Raw genomic sequence first — 17,998 nt, forward strand, 5'->3', positions numbered from 1 at the left:
TTAGGCTGATTTATTTATTTACCTAACTATTATAATATCAAAATTTCTATTAAATTTAAAGGAAGAAAATTGTGAAAAATTTCCTACCACCTCCACATATTTGTTAAAAAATTTCACCGCATAAATTAAAGTTTAAGAACCCTATTGAGTGACCTTTTTTGTATTAATAAGAAAGGCGTTTCTTTACTCTTCTAAATTCACTATGCGGCTCGCTATTGGAAGGTGGCAAAACGCATATAACCGTCACAGGTTTAGTCGCAGCTTCCCTCCTTTACTTTTACTTAAACTAATGCATATTTTATTTTTCAATACCAAAGAAAATAGCATACGCACTTATCTACTTATATATTACGTATAAAAAAAGAAAGAAAAAATATGTCTCATATATGCGAGTTCTTCTTGGTTATGCAAAATGCGTAAGAAAGCGAAAATATCAATACCTATGTAAGTAGATTATTAGATTATTTAAGAATAGCGTACTAAATATTGCTATATACGTACATATATATTTTATCATTAAAAAAAAGTTTAAAAATGTAGATATCCTTCAAATACTATACGAACAACGCAATGGCTCAGAACCCATACAAAAATCACAACAATCAGATATGTATATGGATAAGTACATGAACTCGATCGAAACACACTCATATTGAAATGCCTACATATGTATGTGTATTTTTACTAAAAATTTACAACAAAAAAAATGCTCATTTCAAAGAACTAAAAAAATTTGTAAATGGAAATTAATCAGACCTGTGCTGCCTTTGGATTTTCTTTGCAAAAGTAAAAGCAAGCAGTTCCAGCACTTTTTTGTATTGGCCCTTTTTTTAACAAATTTTCAAAGTAAAATCGAATCGATTGTTTTCACATTGGCGTGCATTAATTCGTTCACGAGTATTCAGCTCGATGGCGAGCACAATTTTCGGAACCGTAGTGCAGAACAAGCCTGAATATTTAGTTTATTGTCGAAAGCAATAAAAACAACTACACTTAATTTGAAGCGCTGAATGCAAATCGTATGTATGTATTATTAAATTTTACTATATCGTAAGCGTTCACAAAATTTTCAAAACACTTTTTTCTATGCAACTCCTTCGCAAGCCTCTCTCTCTCTCGCTAATCGAGTACGACATCAAAGCATTTTCGAGCTTGCAGTAGTTCAGAATTTATTATCACATAACTAATACACATAAAAAATGCAGAACCAATCCATTATTTTCAATTACTTTGTTATTGTTTATACGAGTACGAGTAGTTTGTATTTGAAGTTTGGAATTGAATTGCAAGTACTTTAGGTACCTGCTTTGTATGTAGTTATGTATATTTGCACTTACTTGAGTAGAGCGAGTACTCATCATCTTCTAGCCATTTCGTACAAAATTGTTGTATTTTTTGTTGTTGTTGTTGTTTTTTTTTATTATCATAGTATAATACACATATAAATTGATTAGGTCAGTGAAAGTACATATTGATTAAGACACAACGTCGATTACAAAAATATTGTGAAGAAATTAAATTCAAGAAAGAAAGTGAAATAAATTAACAAAAACAAAAATATATATATATACGAACAAATTAAAATTTAATGACAGGTGTAAAATCTAAAAATAAAGCTGATATTTTAACGCCAAACGAAAGAGAGGGATGTAGGTACAAAGTTGCCGCAATCAAGCAGAGTGGACGATTTTTATAGTTTTGAGAAATATTACTTTAGAGCGAACTAATATTATTCGGCTTGGAAATTTATGATTGACATAAGCGATTACCACTTCCATTTCCCAGGCGGAGGCACACGCTTTAGAGCTGTGTGCTAGAGAATGCCTACGGAGAGGCAGGCGCGGTGCCAATATTAACATTCTCTCTGACAGTCAAGCAGCTCTAAAATCGCTGGATAGCTTCTCATTCCAATCAACGTTGGTCTGGGAATGTTTTAAAATCCTCAAGACCCTAGCATTAAGAAACTTTGTTACCTTGATGTAGGTACCCGGACATGAGGGGCACGAATGGAATGAAATTGCGGACACTTTAGCGAAAAAGGGGGCAAACACTCCTTTCACAGGTCCTGAACCTTTTTGCGGGGTAAATAACAGCTTCAAAAGTGCCTTTCTACGTGAGCAGGAACAACGAGGCCTAATCGATTACTGGAGAGTCCAATCGGGCATGCAGCAATCGAAAAGACTCACAGATCCAGAACGGATAAAGGCAAAAGCAATCCTTAACCTAAGCAGAAAGGACATAAAACCTTACACTGAAGTCCTAACGGGACACTGTAAACGTAATTATCACATGTAAAAGATAGGTGTGATGGAAACGATTCTTGTAGACTCTGCAAAGAGGCACAAGAAACAGAGCAGAACACGTTCTATGCGACTGCCTAGCAGTGGCACGACGCAGATTAAATTACTTGGGAAATGGGGCTATAAATCCAAACCTCCTGGTAGAAATTAAGCAGACAGCAGTTTTCGGATTTATTAACAGCCTAAAACTGTTCGAGTAGGTTACATGGCTGCATAATAGATCTCTTCAGGTCGCAGTGTACAAACAGCCAATCAATAATAATAATATATAAGCGATATTAATCACCGCGTAAGCGGTTATCGCGCCAATTAAGAAGATACGCGATGTGAATCAGGTGTAGTAGGTACCTCAGCGGTAAAACATGAGGCTACCTACAGAGTGGATTACTCCTCGGAAATATGGAGCAAGTATTTGACTTCAATAAAAATCAGAGAAAATCGTCATTTTTTTCTCAGAGAACTACTTTTTATTGACGTGATTGATTGGCGCGATAACCGTTTAAGCGATTTTTCCGAATTTAACAAAGCGTGCCAGTCGTTTCTTTCTCTTTCGTGTGGCTCAATTCAAAGCAGTGCTTGATGGCCAGAGACTCTTCGTTGGATTTCAAGGCAGAATTTATTTTCAGTGTTAATGCTGGTTTCTATCATATATAAAGAATCGCTTACTACTTCAAAGTCATAACAGTCAACAGCTACGTCGGGAGAGCGGCAACTGTTTGTTTCATGGCAAGAGGTACTACTAAGTGCCGATTTACACAGTGAAACATTTGGAAGAGAAACATTTTGTTCGTGGGAGTGGGACGAACGGGATAGAGAGAGAGGGGATTTTATCTCCCGTACTGGCGACACGCTTTGTGCTGTCATTAGTATTTTTAATTTTAAGGTTGGCTGCAAAACAATTTTTGACAGTAGCTTCATTCGTTTTCTCTTTTTTTGTGAGAGAATTATGTGTTGGTTTCCAATCTATTGGAAGAAATCAACGATGAAAAACATCAGAACGCTGCTTGGGAAATACAGGATGGTTTTTGCTAGTAAAGTAGGTAGGATTTAAAAAACTTGTGGGACATATTTTTGTTGAATCCTATATTTTTTCCATTTCTAGATACTCAAGTTAATTTTAAGTTAAATACAAAAATTTACATATATACGCGAATAAAAAAAATGTAATATTTAACCAATCCATTTTGTCTTCTTAATTGAAGCGGATTGAATAATATATCTCAACCAGAAGATGTTAAAGAAGTGAACGTCAAAATCAAAGCATGCTGCCGAAAAAAATTCTGCTCATGCGATCGCGAATGAAACACCAAAAGAGAATTTTCAGTGTCTCCCTTCCAGATGTTGCTGTGTGTAAATCGGCACTAATGAGCATTGTGACTGAGTTTTAAGACCTTCTTAAGATTATTTCAAGCTTTGTAAGCTACACAATAACGCACTATCTAAACCGTTAGCAGTTGTAAGAGAATTTCTGATCAAATTATTTACTTCATTGCGATAGTCACCTGATTTGGCATCCTGTGACCACCTGACATTAAGCGTTGGAAGGGTAGACTTATGAATGGATTCAGCCGCTGTGACCAACAGCCTAAACATCATTCCTAAAAAGGACATTCACAGATAGCGCATGTCTTAACTTCAAAATTTGGCACCAAAGCAGAAAGAAAAAGAAATTCATTATTTTCTCGGTAGATGGCTGTAGTGATCGATTTCTAGTAAAGTATCGATCAAACAAGCTAAAGTTTATGCTCGTTGTGAAGGCGATATTTAACACTAAAAAAATTATTTTGTTATTTTTTGTTTGTTCGATTCAGTTGTGAGTTACTAGGTGTTAACAAAGGAAGTAAAGAGAAATTTCGGTGCATTTTGCAGTTTTTCTTTGATGAAGGCGAAAAGCTTAATACAAGTCAGGCCGTTGAAATTGTGGATGGTCTTTGTGATGCCGATACTGTAACAGCTAATTATGTGCAATTTTGGGTTCATCGATTCCGTACAGGCATTTTTGATGTTAAAAAAATGTCTATAATGTCAAATATCTCGATAAAATCACAGAAATAATCGAAGTTGACCGGCTCGTTAGTAGTCGTAACATCGCCCAAGTGCTAAAGATCAACCATAAAACCATTTGCGCAAAAATTTTACACACAAATAATGGATTTATTTTTCTCTCAACTAATATATTTCTTTATTTTAAGTCAATGGTAACAACCTTACTGACTAGATTTACCGGATGAAATAACAAAAACGTAAGAACTAAAGTTAAATAGATAGGTTGTTTGACAAGCAATACGGCACAATAAGTGACTCATATAGAGGCCTTGGCATCGCAAAATCAAGATCAAGACTTCTAGGAAGCCGATTGAACTCTTGAAGTCGTCTTGTAAGACGGGCGAAATTAATGTAATTAGTTCTGAGAACTTCAACACAAAATGGATTACAAGAGCGACAAACTCTATTGGGAACATTGAAACTTATTTGGTCGAGTAGAGCTAAACAAGCAATAATAAAGATTAATAAGAAAGATCGATCAAAAAATAAGTGCTTCATGTTTTTATTAGTGAAAAGTTCGCTTTATTTTGGAATAGAGGATGTCATACTTGTATGTGGTGATAACCGTCCACTTCTGCTTGAATTTATTTTTGTAAAAAATCACTTGTACGCTCACAATACTATTGATGAAGAGTAAACTAAATGATTCAAAATTTCAAAACGAAATACGAATTTTGGTTAAAATATAAGAAGTTCGTAAAACAAATGCAATAAAAATTCACATTAAGTCACATTATACGAAATAATTGGATGAGATATTGAGATATGTACGTGTGACACAACAATGAATACAAATATGAAAATTTTTAATTTACAGCTTTGATGGTATTCGGGATTTTGTGTATTTGTGCCGGTATATTTACTTGAATTTTATTTATTTTTTTGTATTTGTATGGTGTGTTATTCGGAAAAAACAATTTTTCAAAATTTTACGACTAGTAAAAGAGTCAGAATATCGTATAAAATATGATAGAACATGTAAAACAATGAAGATAGAACGAATACGAATATGAAAATGATTAAGGAAACATTGTAAATATTTTATGCAGTAAGCATGTTTGTATGTATGTGGGATGTATGTACGAGCTGGAATATATACTAAAGTAAATGGACACTGGTATGCGATTTTTTACAAATACTACAAATAACGCGCATGGAGAATTATGTAGAAATGTAGAATGTATGGATGTAGTAGTAGTAGTACGTACATAAACGGGTATGCATGTGTCGGTGAGTATGAGCAAATTGTCTTCTTTTGCTGGACACAAAATTAAGCTTGTAAGTAAAATCTGTTTGCTAAAAAGTTGCATTAGAATTTTGAAACTCGAAAGCTGCTGCTGCTGCTATGATATTTCGTGTTTAACTACATTTCGACACTAACACACGCACACGCACATAAACATATATGAATTATACACAACACTTAAACACATACAAATGTTTGAAGAACGGATGCGAAAAAAACAATTGGAAAAATGATGAAAATACATAGGAGTTAGATTTTGAAATGAAACAAATGTCTATGAGTACAAGTAAGACTGATTGAGAGTTGAGAGTGGTTGGTCGAGTAAAGGACAACAACACACTTAAGCGGTAGATACGTCTGCATGTAGGTATGTGTGTGCGTAAATTTGTGTGAGAGGTGGTGAGAGCTAGGCACTAAACAGCATTGAAGTTGAGCTGCAGCCACGCAAAAATTAGTTGTTTCCTTTTTGTATGCATAAAAGTGCGCCATGGGCTCTACTTGCATTTGACATACACACACACATAGAGAGCTTGCGTTAAAAAACACCAAACAAAACAAAAAAAGAAATACTTCTATTTAAACTTTGCGTAGTTTGTGTTGTTGTTAACTTTTGTATGCTGAGTGGGGGCAATGGCCGCTGTAACACAATTGCCTGTGTGTGTGTCTCGTGCAATTGCATTCATGTATGCACGTGTGTGTACCTGTGTATGTATGTATGTATATATGCATGTTAGTGGCCTGAGCGCATAAATTAAGCGAATCGAATGATAAGAAATGTAAAAATACAATTAACTGAAAATTTGAGTAAAAACAAAAATATTTTAAATGCGTATTTGAATGTTTATACGTACTTGCACGCCCCACCATTTGGACGGCGCGGACGCCTTTCCTGAACGTGGCCACTGTTTCGATCATAGAAATACATATTTTTTTTTTTTGGTTTTTTTGCGTTTGTTTAGAGAGGAACGTGTGAAAAGGTAATGACAGAATAATGAGAGAAATATGTTGATACAAATTCTTTTGCTGTTGTTGTTATAATTAAAATGAAGTTACAAAAAATTACAGAAAACAAGAATAAAATATAACCAAAAACCAAAAACCAATTTTTTTAGCATATAAAGAAGAAATTATGTTGAAATGAGTAAGAAAATTACAACAATAAAAACAAAAAGTAAGTTAATGCTTTGAGTTACACAAGAAAAATATTAATTCAGTATTACAGCATGAAATTACACATTATTTATAACCTGGAATATTGAGTAGTACAGGTTGAGTGCCTTACATATACATACATATGTACACGAGCTGCGTTAACCAAAGAGCTCGTACCAGTAATTCAACCCACGATTCACTGAGCCTGTTCAACGAACAATTTCTATGCGTCTAACACGTTTTTAGTATATCCTGCCCACTTTGCTTTATTTATTCGCCAAATAACTTCCACTATTTAATTATTAAATAAGTGCGCGTCTTTCTTTCATATTTTTTAAAAGTAAAATGCGCTATTTTAAATATTATTAATCTTAATTTGCTAATTAAATAATGTTAACTTTAACCTAATATGACAATAGTAATAATAATAATAAGAAATATATATAATAAAAAATAATTCTAAATATAATAATAAAATATTCTAATGATTAATTAAAACATAAACATAGCGTTATATTATTATCAAGATAAGATAAGTTAATCATTTCCTTAAGAGGAATCAATGCCAAAACCAGGTACCGTAACTGTTGCTAACTACTTTTTTTTAAAGAGTCAATAAATAATTGCTATTTTTTCATCGGCATGTTTTCTGACAAAACAAAAGATAAAACTTGATTTCTAGTTTTTAGTCAAAAGCAAATTACAAAATTTGATTCTTATTTTTTGAATCTAAATTTTGTTTTTTCGGTCAAATATATAATTTAAAATCTGACATTAATTTTTGTTCTATAATTTGTATAAAAGCGGTCAAAAATGGCACAAACGGGGACTGTGACAACAGAGTAGTTTTTGATAATTTTTTTTTCATCATAGAAATACATATTCTATTTTTGTTCGAAAAAAATTAAAAATCAAATTTTAAATTTTATTTTTCACTGAAAAAATAAAAGTCAAATTTTAACTTCTATTTTTAATAAAAAAATCAAGTCAATTTCAATTTTTATATGAATGAAAAAGTAAAGGTCAGAATTCTACTTTTATTGTTATTCTTTGCCTTCAAAATTAATTCATAATCGAAAAAATAAAAGTCAGATTTCAAAAATTTTTTTTTTTCCGAAAAAATTAAAGTCAGATCTCAATTTTTATTTTTCACCAAAAAATAAAAGTCAGATCTCAATTTTTATTTTTCACCAAAAAATAAAAGTCAGATCTCAATTTTTATTTTTCACCAAAAAATAAAAGTCAGATCTCAATTTTTATTTTTCACTAAAAAATAAAAGTCAGATTTCAACTTTTATCCTTGATCGAAAAATAAAAGTAAAGTCTCAACTTTTATTCTTGACCGAAAAAATAATAAAACTTTTATATTTGATGAAAAAACAAAAGTCAAATTTCAACTTTTATTTTTGACCTGAAAAATTAAAGTTAAAACTTAACAGTAATTTTTGATTGAAAAAAGCATCGGGAAAAAATTACGGTGAATTGCTGACTTTGTTAAAGAAAGTCAAAAAAATTTAAATCATGTATGTGGGACTAATATTCCCGGGCTAACAAGCATTGCATTGTTATATACAAATGTAAAATAGACAAATTCTTTCCGACTGATTTTCGATCTCTGGTTTTTCTGTTGTTTGTAGTTTGTAACTTGTGTATGCCGTTGAAGTTTTTTTTTGTTTTTGGAAATAACTACAAAATGACCTAAAGAAGAGACCTTTTGCCTTTCGAAATTTTTCTTTCGAAAAATCATTGAAACTCATTTTCGTGTTTAGTGATACCAAATTAGTCTAAAAAAACACTTTTCCAACAAAGTAATTTTTTTTTGTATAAACGGGTGTTTTTAGTGATTTCATAGCTAACTGAAATTTATCCGTCATTATGTAAAATTCCTTTTTCACCTAGTAGTTTCTCCCTTACACGGAAAGGCGAGTAGTGTGGCTTGAGAGCAGAAAGGCTGCGGCAAGTGTTTGGCTGTTGAAAGCGTACAATAACTTCTCTACAGAAAATTATCGTATGAATGGGCAAATTATCTTCGGATTTTGACTGCTGCTTTTGACATAATTTGGTCGATACATTTTCTATTCTCTGTCTGTTTATTCGCTGAAGCTATGAACTCGTCAGGCACCTTTTTGAAGGGTTATGCAAAATATGTCCTACATAAAGTGAGTTTTTTAAACTTTCTTGCTGTTAAGGATACAAGTAAAATGAGATTTAAGCAATTTGATCAAAGGTACTTGATATCAGTACTTATTCGAAATATACCTATAAAGAAGAATTAGCGGTCAAAATGCCCTAGATACTTAAGTGCATTCAGGCTAATTCTAATTAATTTGGTTACATGACATGGTGCCCAAAACTTAACCGTTTTCGAGATATTCGATTTTAAAGAACATTTGAAAAACATTTTGTATTTGTTGTAAGTCCGCTATTTTTAATGTAAGTTCAAGGGTCCGATTTTTTTTGTTTTTCGTTAAAGGGTATGCCAATTAATAAATTTAATTATTCAGTAATTAATTTAAAATGTTTTGAATTTACATTTTTTCACTAAGTTCTCCCTACCTCACATCACAAAAACAAATTTTTCTCATAATGCTATCAAAACCGCGCTTTACTGCTACTTGGGGAGTGCCAAACTGGTACTTTAACCATTTCACCTGCCTCAAAATAGTCTCCCTTCAACTGCTTTCACTTATTCCAATGATATTCCAAATATTTTATATCGCGCCCTATCATAGAATCCGTCGCAGACTGTTTTTCGTAGAATTCGTAGAAACTAAGAAATTGTAATTAATCATACAATTCTAATAGCTCCGAACGTACATTCGAACTAATTTTTATGTTCGTCCCATCCACACACAAAATGATGCGAGGAAATCTATATTTTTAATAGAACTCCATTTTGCTTTGCTGTTTTTCGTTGGCACTCATGTCGAGATTTATCCACTGAGGACACAATCGTGTTTGTAATGACGCCAATACGTCTTTTGGCGCATAGCTGAATGTCGACTGTCCCATTGGCACGTTTAAGCCTTTGCCAACTCCGTGCTGATAGCCTCCCTCCGCAAGAAACCGTAAACCAGAGGATAGTCGGTGAACTGGAGTTATGGACAACGGCCTCTCTGAGCTTTCGCCGTCTTCAATGAAATTCAAACCGTATGTAAATGCAGCTTTATTTAACCGGTAATTTTTTATAACTATTTTAAACCGAATTTAAGTAAACTTTTTCTTTAACAAAAAGGCAAGCACTTTTCAATGGTTCGTCCATATCGAGAGGTTTGCTGGCATCTCTCAATATTTTTGGCCCAATTTTGAGACTCAGTTTACTTCTCTCTTCCTCCATTAACACAACCGCACATGCTAACGAAAACATTTTTGTATGAAAATTCAGCTAACTTGATTATTTTCCAAATTGGGTTCTTTACATTGAAGTGAGTTGTTGTCGAAATATTGAAATTTGACATTTGAGTTTGGCAGCACTTATTTCGTGTTCACATGGAACCCACGATTACAATTTTTTCGTATTTTTTCGCAGTAGACATTCGTATTCGTAGATTTTCTACGACGGAATCTATGATTGGACCGATCATCTTTGTATTATTGGAGGTTGAATTAGTTTTAAAGGTTTTTTTCGAAGATTTGGGGCTTTATTGTGAAAAAACGGTACAAAATATTTTATTCGAAGTATTGGCCATCGCTAGCTACAACTTTCGCCCATCTTTCGGGCAATTTCCGGATGCCGTTTCTCCAAAATTCTGGCCGCTGCTTGGCTATCCATGACTCAACCCATATTTTGGTAGCCTCGTACGAGGAGAACCGCTGGTCCGCCAAATCGAGACTCATATGCCGGAACAAGTGATAATCGGAGGGAGCTATGTCTGGACTATACGGCGGGTGGGGTAACACTTCCCAGCCAAGCGTTCCAAGGTATTTTTTGACAGGTTGAGTAACATGCGGCCGAGCGTTGTCATGTTGCAAAATAACCTTGTCGTGCCTTTTTACCGTTTCCGGCCGTTTTTCTTTCAATGCCCGGCTTAAACGCATCAATTGCAGTCGGTAACGATCCCCCGTGATTGTTTCGCCCGGTTGGAGCAGCTCAAAATATACGACGCCGACCTGATCCCACCAAATGCAGAGCATGATTTTCTTGCCGTGAATATTCTGCTTGGCCGTCGACGTTGATGCGTGGCCGGGCAAACCCCATGATTTTTTGCGTTTCGGGTTATCGTAGTGGATCCATTTTTCGTCGCCAGTCACCACCCGATGCAAAAAACCCTTCCGATTTTGTCGCTCGATCAGCAATTCGCACGTAAAAAATAGCCGTTCGACGTCGCGCAGCTTCAACTCGTACGGGACCCAATGTCCTTGCTTTTAGATCATTCCCATCGCTTTTAGACGCTTGCAAACGGTTGATTTATCAACGCCCAATGATTCAGCAAGCTCTTCTTGGGTTTGGCACGAGTCCTCGTTTACCAATTCCCCCAATTCCGCGTCCTCGAACTTTTTGGGCTGGCCAAGACGCTCCTTGTCTTCGGTGTGAAAATCGTCGAAACCAGTACTCACATGTTAAAATCGACGGAGCATGGTCTGGGTAGGCCTCCTGCAGCAATTCACGGGCTTGGGCTGTATTTTTTTTCAAATTGAAGCAGAAAAGCAAAGCTTCCCGCAAATTGCGTTTCGACGGCACGAAAGTTGACATACTCGGAGCACGAAAACACTGCGTTGTTTATACTTCAGCGAAATGACAGATACTGATAAACAAAGCCTAGAGATGAGGCTTTGTCATGAATATATATTCAGTATTGCCAACGCGATAAAGTGATAAATAGCGCCATCTAAGTGTCACCTTTAAAACTAATTCAACCTCCTAATAATTTTCTGGTACCTAGAAACTTTTACAGAATTGTTAACGAATGCGGCACTAAATTGTTCCCAAATTTCTTCTCTATAATGAATTATTTATGTGAAACATGAAGTACTTGGTTCTCTGAGATGCCTATGGTTTCAGGAATTGTACGATTTGCTCAAATTAGAGCAAAATTCGGTTAAATCTTCACAAAAATATGTGGCACCCGCTCAATGGGTACTCACTAAGTCTTCCATCTTCGGAGGTTATATAAAAACGCTTAAACTCCGAAACTACACCGTGGCAAATAAAGGAGCAGGCTTGAAAATAACGGGGTAGGTTATCTTACCAGTTCCAATTTTTTTTTTATGAATTTGTGTTGCTGATAATTTCTCCAAAACGAAGCCATTTATTACTGCTTGATAGGCGTTTATATCGTTTGCAAACAAAAACAAAAAAAAAAAATAGACTGACATGTCTACTTCAAATGGTTTGTAAGCGATGAATAAATTGACAGATTGGAATAAAATTTTTTGTGTGCTCAAAATAGAAACGAAATATTATAATGGTGTATAAATTTTGATTGCTTTACTGGTCGCTTTTACGCGTCGTTTTCAATGCTTATCAACCAACCTGTTGAATACAATTTTTTTATCTTAAATCAATCAACTTCATCAACTGCATCATCGACACTCCCCAGTGGTTTAGGAGTTTTTATCAATTTAAGCTAGTCGGCACATAGCTTTAATCTACATATATGTATGTATGTACCTACAATTATAAGTTAGGCGACCCAAAATATAGTAGATCTTCAGCAAGACTATGCATATTTGTGTGCTGCAGAATACGAGTATACGAACTTACTTTCAATTATACCTCAATTCACCTCATACCAGTAATGCACTACTACTTAAGTAATATAATATTTAATATACCTATACATACATGTATAGTATACATATATAGGGATTAAAAAATATTTTCATCCCATAATTTTTATGACAGCTAAATATTCTACCAAGCATCGACGCTAAGTCGCACGGTAAGGGGCTACGTTAAGAGTTGAGTGGCTTAAGCTTGGATGGTAAGTAAGTACAGTAATAGGTTTATATGTTGATATGTATATTAAGTAGCTGCTTTTGGTATAGCAATGGTTCTATAATTTTTAGTGTCTTCGCAAAGAGCAGCATAAATGGGCGTGGCAGCTGTATATTTAAACTTTCGTCTATCTATGAAGTCGCACTAACTTAAAGCGGCTTAAACATGAAAAATCGACATGTAGTTTTGCGCTATTTTATTCTCTAGCAGAATTTATGAAGCAATAAATAAATATAATTTTTTTTTTGTGGTTTCAGCAAATTACGTAAATAATCAAAGAATCAAGAATTATTTGACATATAGACATTTATAACTTAGCTGACATTGTGGAGGGAAACACACTTATGTAAGTAAATATGCAGGTAAGTATGTTAAGGCGCGAATAAAAGAAATTGCAGATTAATTGCATTGGCTTAGCGTTGCTTACAAATAGCAGTATGACGGTTTTTAATTAATTTTTGTTAATTTCTTATTTTTTTTTTATTTTTTGGTTAAGTCTTTCAAGCTGTTGGCTTTTGAGTTATTGGATGACAACTTTTTTTTTTAAATATTTATGCAACATTTTTGGGTTAAGCTTATTTTAAGTTGATTATTACTGTTTTTTTGTTTTTTTTTTTGCTTAGGATTAGGTTTGATTGGCTAATTTGCATACCCTCCATTTGGTTAAGGACTGAGGTAATGCCTTGATTCACCATTCCGGTCTGCATCATAATCATGCCCACATCTGCAAGATGGTTTACAATTTGTTGTTGTTGTTGTTTGGTATAGCTTCAAATGTTTACATAGTACATACATACAATATACAAAATCAATGAATGATTTAATTTTGATTTGAACTTCCTGAATATAATAAATGTAAAATGTATACTACACATATTTCATATACTTATGATTTAGTATAATTTAGTAATCGATAAAAATGGCTGATGGAATTTCTTGTTATATATGTATATGTATCGTATTATAATAAAACTTACAACCTTAGAGATACAGAAGCACGCAAACAAATTTGTAATAATTCGAGCTCATCCATACGCACGTACATATGTATGTTGCTGTGCATACACTTGTGGAACATACTGTTGTCCAACAAACAATGTGTGAATAAATTTTTTACCTTTCATCAATGAATGACTTGAGCTTTACAGCTTCACTCGGTCCTTTGATCGAATCAGGACGCAGTAAAAAAGGTAAAGACACCCAAAATCGAGGTATTATTTGATATGCAATTTTTTGTGAATTTTTTAGAGTTGAAATTCAAAGTTTGTCCCTTTTTGCTAACTAAATGCAAATGTGCGCATACAGAGTGGGGTTATGGCGGTAGGTTTAAAGTACAACAAGCTTAGATCCTTATTAGAAGACAAAATTTGAAATACTTTGCCATTCTTATTTTGTAATGGTCTATAATGGCTTATAGCTTATTCCATTATAGACTATTATAAAATATGAATGGCAAAGTATTTCAAATTGTTCCGTTTTTTTTAGACTCATGTCACTGTTTTTGGTCCAAGGAAAATAAAGGTAATTAATCATAGTTTTGCCATAAATTCTGTGACAAATTTTGCAATGCATTTTTTTGTTTCTTTTTTTGTCGGGACAGCTAGCAAGTACAGCACTCAGACAACATTAAGTCCATTGTCAACATTGCCATTGCCACATCACAAGCCTGATTCGAGTGAAGGCGAGGCAGACGCACAGAAAGTTAGCCGCCGTCTCATCCTCCTCTCCACAAGCTGGGCAGAGGTCACTGTCTGAGATGTGCTTCGCCCACAGAAAGTGGCCCGTCATCAGTCCAACCAGCTGCCTACAGTCCCTTCTGCTTAATGACAGGAGGATTCACGACAGTCTGTCGGACATGACAGGTAATATCAGTTTAGTCCATCTGCAGCCTTTCTCAGCCTGCCTAGCTCGCTTCTGGTTTGTAGTAAACCATTTGCTAACCGTGGCTTTGATGGCTGCAAAAGGGAGTAGCAGATGGGGCCTCAGAGCCCATCCTAGGTAAGGAGTCAGAGGTCTCGTTACCCACGTGTCCCGGGACCCATGTTAGCATCAGACTATTATGTCTACCAACATAGTTCAGCGTGGATTTACAGGACTCAACAACCCTTGAAGTGCTTGGGGCGCAGCTTGGGCGTCGCTGCAGACTCATATAGATCTACCTCCCTCAACAAAGTTCATTGCTTCTTGAACAGCATACACCTCCGTTTGAAACACAGATGCATGCATTGCAAGAGCAAAGCTCGGTCCTGGAGCTACCCGTAAAAATGCGAAAACAGTGTTTGCCGGGCTCGTTTTTAGACTTTGACCACAATTGAGCCTCTGGTAGTCCTCCAGACCACTGACGCATAGGTGATAACAAGTCTTATCATAGCCGTGTAGATCCATAGTATCTTGCTAGGAGAAAGTCGCCACGTTTTCCCAAAGACACACCTGCACCGCCAGAAAGCTGTCAGTATTTTGGATGTCTTTGTTTCAACGTGTGATTTCCAGAGGAACTTACTATCGAGGATTATTCCAAGATATTTAATTTCCTTGGATAGATGGATTGTGACTTCTTTTAGCTTAGGCAGAACGAGTCCATCAAGCTTCCTCCTTCTGGTTTAGAGGACAATACCAGTCTTGGCGGGATTTGCCGATAGCCCATTCGCGCAGCACCAATTGTCAGTCAGATCCAGAATGCAATGCAATGTGCAATGCATACGGCGAGAACAAATTCACGAAAAAAAGTTCCGTTATTTTTGCTTTTGCTCGTATGCACTCGTATTGTCTACTCGTAAATTATACTCAGTTTCGAGGCAAATTTCGGTTGTTAACAATGGAGTGGGGAGCTAAGGGAAAGCGCATTACAGTGATTGCATAACAAAAGTGTGGTAAAAGTGCAATTGAGATTTACGCATTGCTAAAACACTTAATATTTCGAGAATTTTTGAGTGCCGCACGATCACTCGTTTTTCCCAAACGTCTGAAGTGACAGACAGAAAAAGGAGTGGTCGTCCTCGCGGGTTTCGAACCAGTGCAGCCATAAAAGCCGTTGGAGAAAGAATTCGCAGAAATCGGCTTAGAAAGCAGAAAATCATGTCCAGGGAAATGAATGTATCGACCAGATCCATGTCGAGACTAATTAGAGATTATCTCCACATGAAAGCCTTCCGTCGTTCAACTGGTCATCTTTTGACAACTGGTCATCTTGACAGATGCAAGCAGTTTCTTTGGTGGCACGTGGTCAACGGCCATGAAAATATTATTTTTACAGATGAGAAAATGTTCACTGTTGAAGAAGTTTTTAATCAGCAAATCGTCTAATCTATGCTGAAACTTCTAAAGGCGCAAAAAAATTGTGTTCCGTGGCTGCAGCGTGGCGACCCCCGTAATGGTAAAGCGCTGTATTTCTTCATTTCTGCGAAAAGGGGGCAAAAGTGTACCAGGAGGATGTATTAGAAGGTGTTATAATTTCATATCTACAACAACTCGTAACAGAAATTATGGCAGAACTAAGTATAATTTGTAGTATGCAAACAGACAAGCGGAGCGAGTAAAAGTAAAAATAAAGAAAGTTTTAAAGAATATATAATTCACAATTATGTTATTTCTGTGAAATGAATGTGACAACGCTTTAACTGTCTTGTTTTCCGAATTTATTTATTCATTTTTTCACCACTTCGTACGAGGTTCGGTTGAAAAATTCGAGAAAATATAAAAACTACTTGCTCGGAGTAAACCTTTTTTATTTTTCAACATAGTCTGCTTTTAGACTTATAAACTTCACACAAATGTTTTTATGCTGTTTTTTTTTATTCTTTTTAATTTTTTTAATTTAAGAAAACATTTTTTTTATATTTTCTATATATTTTTTTTAATTTTTTGTTAAATATTTTTCTTAAATTTTTTTTATATATTTTTTTAAATTTTTTTATATGGTTTATATATTTTTTTTATTGTTTTTTTTTATTTTGAACCCTAACACATTGTTTGTTGGACACTCTACATAAACCGACGAGTTGTTAAAAGCCATTCCTTCAAACGCCATTAGGCCATAGTCATACATTCGATAGGCTTTATTGCAGCATCTATTCATAATCAGAACACTTGGATGGTAAAAAAAAGCTTGCACTACTGCTGTTCAAAATGTTCTCTGCGACGCATAGTTAGTGGACAAGCCTTATGCTGTTGCGTGTGTCTCTTGGCGTAGCGAAAGCCGCATCCAAACTTTTAAGAAAAAAACAAAAAAAAAAAAAAATTGCGAGGCAATGAAACCAAACTTTTCTCACATTTGTAGTCGCCGTTTACGGTAGCGATTAGTCACAAAATGAACACAGCGCCGGGTTTTCAGATTTATGCGTTTCATACTTTTTTTCGTTTTCATTAACAAAACTAATTCATACTTGTCAGCAAAAACGTAACTCATTTCCTATCATCTCAGCTACTTGAGTAACTAATACATATTTACAGGTGTAACGGCTTTGGCTGCTGACGCTTGCTGCGAATCAAGTGTAGCAGCCGTTAGTAGGAGTACTTACAGTAAGAATATTACGTATACGCACCTACAAACATTTTCTCTATTATCTATGTATGTATGTAATTGCAAATGATTACGTAGTTACAAATGTAGGAATTTATGTAAAAACACTACGAGAACATATTTACATTTGCTTTGTAACAGATGTAAGGTTCAAAGAATTTGTTTTTTTATATATAAAATGAAGGCTTTTTAAATAGTTTGAAGAATGTATTTGTTTATGTTTACATACAATGCTTTGGGTGGATGGTTGCACCTAATTATACTGAGAATACATAGAGTAGCCACTTTCATATATAATTTTTTTAAGGTTTTATTTTATTTATAATATTTACTTTAAATATATGCTTACTTATACCTTTACCTATTTATATATTCAACTTTTATGCAGACCTGCTTGAAGATGTTGGTTTTTAATTGATTTTTAGTGCATATGTATTAGGGGATATGTTACAATTCTTATTTTTTATGTAGAGTAAAAATGTTGTGCGAGATTTGATAAAAATCGAGCAACGTGCAATTCAATGAAATTCACAAAAAAAAAAATTATAATAATAATTTATATATGTAAATATAATACCTTAGATGCATATGTGGGCGTGTGTGTACATTTGTAAGTGGAGTAAAAGGAAGTATTTAATTTTCTCCCAAGTTTCATCCTTCGAATAGTTTTGAGTTGGTGTTGTCAATATTGCTATTTTTTTGCTAATTTATATGTAATTGCACGTGCGAACACTTTATCAAATCTTCTTTTAGTTTTCTGTGATTCGTATGTATATACTGTATATATTTATTATATG

At 34.5% G+C, this 17,998-nt stretch overlaps 1 protein-coding gene across 1 annotated transcript in view; it reads right to left on the minus strand.

Annotated features, from left to right (window-relative positions):
• LOC129236084 (calcium-activated potassium channel slowpoke) overlaps positions 1-17,998 on the minus strand; it is a 282,580-nt gene that overhangs the window by 42,405 nt on the left and 222,177 nt on the right. The window contains exon 15 of the mRNA XM_054870285.1: positions 13,335-13,406. Coding sequence (XP_054726260.1) covers positions 13,335-13,406 — 72 coding nt within the window. The remainder of the gene's footprint in view (positions 1-13,334; positions 13,407-17,998) is intronic.

The sequence above is a fragment of the Anastrepha obliqua genome, chromosome 1, assembly GCF_027943255.1.
Source record: "Anastrepha obliqua isolate idAnaObli1 chromosome 1, idAnaObli1_1.0, whole genome shotgun sequence".
Taxonomy (NCBI): Eukaryota; Metazoa; Arthropoda; class Insecta; order Diptera; family Tephritidae; genus Anastrepha; species Anastrepha obliqua.